Here is a 6144-nt window from a genome sequence, read left to right as displayed (position 1 = left end):
TGTCTTGTATTGTTTGGGATGTTTATTAACGAAAGGTGAACAGCTGATGGTTGAGTCACAGCACTGACAAAAAATTCAAAAGATGTCTTTTTAAACCTGACTGTCAAATATACGGTTAAAAAAGAAAACAGATTTTAGTCCCATACTGCCATTTTACTGTGAACATTGTGTAAGAGATCAGGTCGCACCACAGACTTAACATGTTTTTTAAGAAAACTATCATAAATGCTGAATAGTAGTTATTTTAAATGGGAGTTTTTGGTTTTCTTTTTAACCGTCTGACTCTCTAAGCGGCTAAAAAGGACTCCAGAGTCAGCTCCCAGAGCTCTGCCTTCAAAAGGAGAGTCCCTCTCCCAGTACTGCGGCAGGAAGTCTAAAGTCTCAAAGCTCCTCTCGTCGCGCCGCACTCCAAGTCTAGTGAGGAGCTTGTCAGAAATATCTGGCACTACTGGCTGCAGAAGCGTGCCGTACACTCTCATACACTCCAGGGAGACGTGGATGATGGTGTCCAGCCATTGCTGGTCTTTACCGTCCGTCCGGTCCAGCTTCCAAGGTGCGTGGCGCTGAACAAACCCATTGGTTTGCCTCACGCAAGCGGCGATGGCCTCCAGAGCTTTGTAAAAGTGCAGGCTTTCATAGTGCTTCTCCACCACAAACGGGAGATTCTTCACCGCCTCCAGCATGCAGTAGTCCTCCGCCACAGCTCTGCCTCCATGTCCTCTGGGGAAGGACTGGGAGCAGAAGGACGGGTACACCTGAGCTGGATTGAGAGCTGCTGCCGTGCAGCGGTTTAACAGGCCGCCCAGAGAGTCGGCGAGCTCCGCGTTCAGCAGCTTTAGGACTTTTTCTTCCGTGTAATCACAGTCGGATTCCGGGACTCCCTGGCGCAGAAGGAAGTACCTCAAACCATCGGTTGTAAACATCCTAGAGTGTTCGAGAGGATCGATGACGTTACCCAGACTTTTAGACATCTTCTTGCCTCTTACAGTCCAGTGTGAGTGCACATGTATGGCCTGGGGCAGAGGCAGTCCAGCTGCCAGGAGAAACGCCGGCCAGTAGATGGCGTGAAACTTTAGGATATCCTTTCCGATGATGTGGCGGGCCATCGGCCACCACTGCTCGTGGTCGTTGGGATAGCCAGCGACTGAAAGGTAATTCACAAGAGCGTCTAGCCACACGTAGATGGTTTGACTGGCGTCTCCTGGGACGGGAATGCCCCACTGAAGACGGCTTCTCTGGCGGGACACGGAGAGGTCGGGGAGTTCTTCCTGCAGCCACTGCAGAACCGCCTGCTGGAAGCACTCCGGCTGGATCGCCTTAGGATTTCCTCGCAGCCAGTCGAGGAGCTGAGACCGGAACGCCGACAAGCGAAACATGTAATTCTCCTCTTTCATCCACTCCACCTGCAGATGGTCGAGAACACTACTGTATTTCTGAATACACGTTTACAAATGATCTGATAGTAGTATCCTAATTACCTTGTGTCCACTCTCCAGAGATACTTTGATCTCATTTCCAGAAGAGTCCACAGCATCCCCAACCTGCGACGGCGTGAGGAAGCTTTCATCCTGTGTGGAATACCAGCCTTCATAGCTCCCTTTGTAGATATGCCTCTTGTTCCAGAGCACCGACCAGAAATGCTCCACAGCTTGGCGGTGGCGGAGCTCGGTGGTTCTTATGTAGTCTGTATGTGAAATGTTGCAGCTCCTGAAGAGACGTTCGAACCGCTCAGACACCTCCGTGCAGAAGGTCAGCGGCTGTTTTCCTGCAGCTTCTGCAGCTTGCTGGACTTTCAGACCATGCTCATCTGTTCCTGAGGTCAGAGAATGGAGATTTAAAGCTAAAGAGTCACAATGGAGGGATACAAGAACCACATGTGGGCCCAAAGCCTCAGGTTGCAGACACCTGATCTAGGAAAAGCTTTAAAACACATATGGATAGATCCATTTATGTTGAATAATTCGATTGCAAAACCATATTGGTTTGGTTTAATGTTGACTTACCTGTAGCAAACTTTGAATTAAAACCCTGCAGCTGTTTATACCGGTGTAAGCAGTCAGCTATCACCGCTGAGTACAGGTGTCCCAGGTGAGGAGAGGCGTTCACGTAGAAGATGGGAGTCGTGACGTAATGACCGCCGTCTTTGTTGACCGTGGCTGTGCTCCCGAAATTTACAGCAACGATCCTCGAACTTGATAACAAAAACGCATTCTGCTGGAGACTACGGAGGATTTTACAGCTTCTAGTAGCCAAAAGAGAAAAGATCCGCATCGTTTAAAATTTTTTATAATGTGTTCAATACCATTTGCGAATATATAAGTTTGTTTTTCGGTTAAACATGAAACTATCCCTTAATTTTACCCGTGAAATCGTAAACTTCTCAAGCTGCTCTTGTAAAAGAACTACACATGTCTGCACTGGACATCAAGGTTAGCTACTCTTCCGGCTTCGGTGAGGAACAATTTCTCGTCCAATCAGAACGCTGCAGTTTTCTGTAAGGTCCAATCAACGAACGACAAAATGTTTTCCTTTTTTTTAAGACAAAAACTTTATTTAATACACAATGTTTAATATACTATTTCCCCCATTTCACTATTTTCAGTTTTTTCCGTGAGAGCCATTTATTTATTTATCTATTTATTTAAAAACTTTATTAACCAAGCTTACTATCCAAACACAAGGGGACAAAGAAAATTTAAACGCTCCTGTTAAGTGTGTGTTTATTGCCTTTAAGGTTTGACTGGCTTTTCCTTTTGGTTGTTTGTTTGTTTTGCATTTATTACTAATAAAAACAACACGTTTAAAATGTTTTAGTCTTTTCCCCATTCATTTTTAGAACACTCCCACAACACTTTATCAACATATGTTAATTCAACAAAACAACATTAATATTTTAAAGAGACTTTTTAATTAAAGTATAAAAGTTTTAATGTATTGGTATGGCCTCAAATCCTTGACTTAAAAGTAACTCAAGACAGTTTATCAATACTTCCCAATTTGTGTCTAACACAAAACAGAAATGTGAAATGTTTGAAAGACTCTTTTAGTCTATTTATTTATTTCCATCATCCCCTCACCTGGTGATTCCTTTCTTTAGGCAGGTGTAGTGATGGACCTAGCCTAGTATCATTTTAAAAAACTATTGCAACTTACATTTTTCACCATAATATCTATAAAAAAAACAAATCTTTTGAACAGTTCTGGATATGTTTTGTATTTGTACAAAACGAATGAAAATTCATAGTATGTATTTTTTACTTTGCTTTTTTACAGGAAAATTATTTGTATTATTTTCAGTATTAATAGATAGTGAGGTACATTGGTTAAACAAGTAGTATATTTCTACTACAAGTATACATAACCCATGCTAAAAGTGAGGCAGTGTACTTGAAGTTTAAATTTTATGTACTATCTCTATATTTTAAACTTAAAATGTCCTAGTTCAGTCTGAAGAAGTATACAGCTTACTTCATTCACTACATGGTTTGTAGTAGACTTGCTATACTTATACTCAAGTATATACTCTGAAGTACATGTGTAATGAATACTGTAAAGCTTAAATAATTTTCAAATAAAAAATATAATGATAAAAAAAGAAAATGTTGGTTCTTATTTTGGTCATAGATCTGTCATTTAACTTTCATCATAAAGTTTCCTCACAAAATGTAGTCTCTTACGTAATTCGTAAACGTAATTCTCTTACTAATCTAAAAATAGTATCATACATTGATTCTTGTTAAATGGTGATATTTGTTCACATATTTTAGATAACTTCAAAGACATTAATTATGAGGCATCACTCAAGCCACGCCCCTAAAAATGAACATCAGGAAGTAGCGGGTGATGTGCAGCCAATCAGCAGCTTTGTTGCCTGCAGTGCGCTCGGATGGGATCGACGTAAGTAAGGAAAGACTTTCTACCGACTCACAGTGAGCTGCCATCTACCTGTACTAAAAATCCACCTTCAAAGCAGGTAATACTTGAGGTTTTGTAGTTCTTCTGATCAGATCTGAAGCGGGTTTAACGCGGAGGTTGACCCAGCCCGTCATGTGATTTCATGTGCCTGTTGCATGACTTGTTTCAGGAAACTTTTCTGTATCTGCGCGTTACTGACCCCTTCCTGTTTTTATTAGAGGTAGATCATGGAGGGGAACCGCGTGGACTTTTACATCGGCCTGTCTCTGGCTGTCAGCTCCAGCGCTTTTATCGGAGGCAGTTTCATCCTGAAAAAGAAAGGTCTGCTGCGATTGGCAAGCAAGGGCTCGATGCGAGCAGGTGAGCGTGGAGGAGGCGATATACCGGAACCGTGATGACCACACGCGGTGCAAACTTCTGATCAATTCACTTCCTCAAACATAAAATCTGTTATCTTACAAAATAGATACATAAATAGTGTGTTTTGTTATCTCATTAGATGTAATTAACGTTTATGTCTCATTATCTGTCACCCTACAGGTCAGGGGGGGCATGCCTATCTGAAAGAATGGTTGTGGTGGGCGGGGCTTATTTCAAGTAAGTATATCATGATATAGCTGTTAGAGCCCCCTCTCTTTGTGGTCTGTACAGAACCCACAGCATTGCCTCTGACCTACAAACTCCTCCAGAGTGCACATATATTTGCATCTGTGGGTTGCAAAAGAAAATGACAGCTTTGTTCATAACCTGCCTTGAATTGTGTTGAATTTCTCTGCCGTCAGTGGGAGTTGGAGAAGCGGCCAACTTTGCAGCGTACGCGTTTGCACCGGCCACACTGGTGACCCCGCTCGGAGCGCTGAGTGTGCTTGTTAGGTAAGTCTGGAAGGATGTATTCAGGGACCGCCGGCAGCGTTTCACGCCCTTAACGTTTGGTCTTCTTCCAGTGCAGTGCTGTCTACGTACTTCCTAAATGAGCGGCTGAACATTCACGGGAAGGTCGGCTGTTTGCTGTGCATCCTGGGCTCCACGGTCATGGTCATCCACGCTCCACAGGAGGAAGAGGTTGCTTCACTCACCGCCATGGCTGAGAAGCTCAAAGACCCGGGTAAGACTGTACATACAGATGTCCAGAAAAACTGTTGGAACCCCTCTGTTTATTTGATTTAGAAATACTTTAAGAAAAAAACTGCATTAAAACAAGGCCATTGAAAAAGAATAAAAATAACTGATGTGATTACATAAAAATATTAAAAATCCAAGTGGATGCTTGTGGCCTGTCAGGCTTATTTTCTACGTCACAACTACAATATTTACCAAACAGCATTTTTTTTGGTTTGCTCCTAATTCACACTGATTTGAATGAAGAAATACTCAGAAATGAAATTTTAAGGTTTATATTCATCACATATGTCTTCCATCATGAGAAAAATGCCACAAGAAAATGCTAAAAACACAATTTTGATTGGTGTTGGTCTTTAGTAGTTAAAAACTAAACTAATAGAGGCTTGAACAAAAAGATGGAATCTCCTGAGAAAATGTGTCCTTTGTCATTGTTTAGAAAATGACAAACTGACAGATTTTAATACGACTCAAAAGATCCACCTTAGACTATATGAACATACTCTACTAAAGGAAATCTGCCACAGAAGGAGTTTGCTCAGGAGATTAGAGCCAGTCACAGATAAGCATATTAGTTCAAGCAGTTTGATGTTCCTATGACTACATATGGATGTCTTGTTCAGGAGCCTAGAACTTCCTTCAAAGACATTACATTCAAGTATTTGATCGCATCGTCTGCCTCTGAGTCAATGTGGATTTCATGAGATGAACATCAACCAAATCATAAAATTAGCAGGACTGCAGTTTGCAGTTATTTGGAGAGATGAGATGTTTAGAAAGGAACAGCCTCTATACTCATTGATGCAAAAATGAAATGACTGTAAGGACACTGAGGTTTGATTGTTCTGGGATTTCTTTGCTGCACAAAGTGTGTTGAATCTGCTAGATACATTTAATTAACACTATCATCAGGAAGTGGTTTCAGTCTGTGGTCAAGAGTCTTCCAACATGAACGACTGCGAACCAAACTTTGGACTACAGCGGTCCCTCGATCATTGTGGGAGTTCTGTTCTAAAATTACCTGCAATAGAGGAAATAAATAAAATTGAAAAATAAGTCCAGTTTTAGAGAATTAAAAAAAAAGATCTGCTGAACGGATTCTGTACAGGA

General features: G+C 41.7%; 2 protein-coding genes across 3 annotated transcripts in view; one reads left to right on the top strand and one right to left on the bottom strand.

The window, feature by feature from the left end:
* Positions 1-7: 7 nt before the first annotated feature.
* On the bottom strand, positions 8-2306 carry mars2 (methionyl-tRNA synthetase 2, mitochondrial). Its single transcript, XM_024283732.2, has 3 exons — positions 2004-2306; positions 1479-1813; positions 8-1403 (listed from the first exon to the last, which is right to left on the bottom strand). The coding sequence occupies exons 1-3, from the start codon at positions 2269-2271 to the stop codon at positions 240-242; spliced, it is 1767 nt and encodes a 588-aa protein (XP_024139500.1). The 5' UTR covers positions 2272-2306; the 3' UTR covers positions 8-239.
* A 33-nt stretch (positions 2307-2339) lies between these two features.
* The window catches only part of zgc:101583 (uncharacterized protein LOC494104 homolog), a 5398-nt gene continuing 1593 nt past the window's right edge, over positions 2340-6144 (top strand). Inside the window, exons 1-6 of one of the 2 annotated variants that reach the window (XM_024283737.2) lie at positions 2340-2451; positions 3768-3973; positions 4134-4275; positions 4456-4512; positions 4698-4788; positions 4860-5020. In XM_024283737.2, coding sequence (XP_024139505.1) covers positions 4143-4275; positions 4456-4512; positions 4698-4788; positions 4860-5020 — 442 coding nt within the window. In that variant the 5' untranslated portion in view covers positions 2340-2451; positions 3768-3973; positions 4134-4142. The remainder of the gene's footprint in view (positions 2452-3767; positions 3974-4133; positions 4276-4455; positions 4513-4697; positions 4789-4859; positions 5021-6144) is intronic. The other variant, XM_024283739.2, reaches the window with a different exon arrangement.

This window comes from Oryzias melastigma, linkage group LG10 (genome assembly GCF_002922805.2).
Source record: "Oryzias melastigma strain HK-1 linkage group LG10, ASM292280v2, whole genome shotgun sequence".
NCBI lineage: Eukaryota > Metazoa > Chordata > Actinopteri > Beloniformes > Adrianichthyidae > Oryzias > Oryzias melastigma.
Note: the sequence above shows the minus strand (reverse complement) of the source record. Positions and strands in the feature narration are given on the sequence as shown.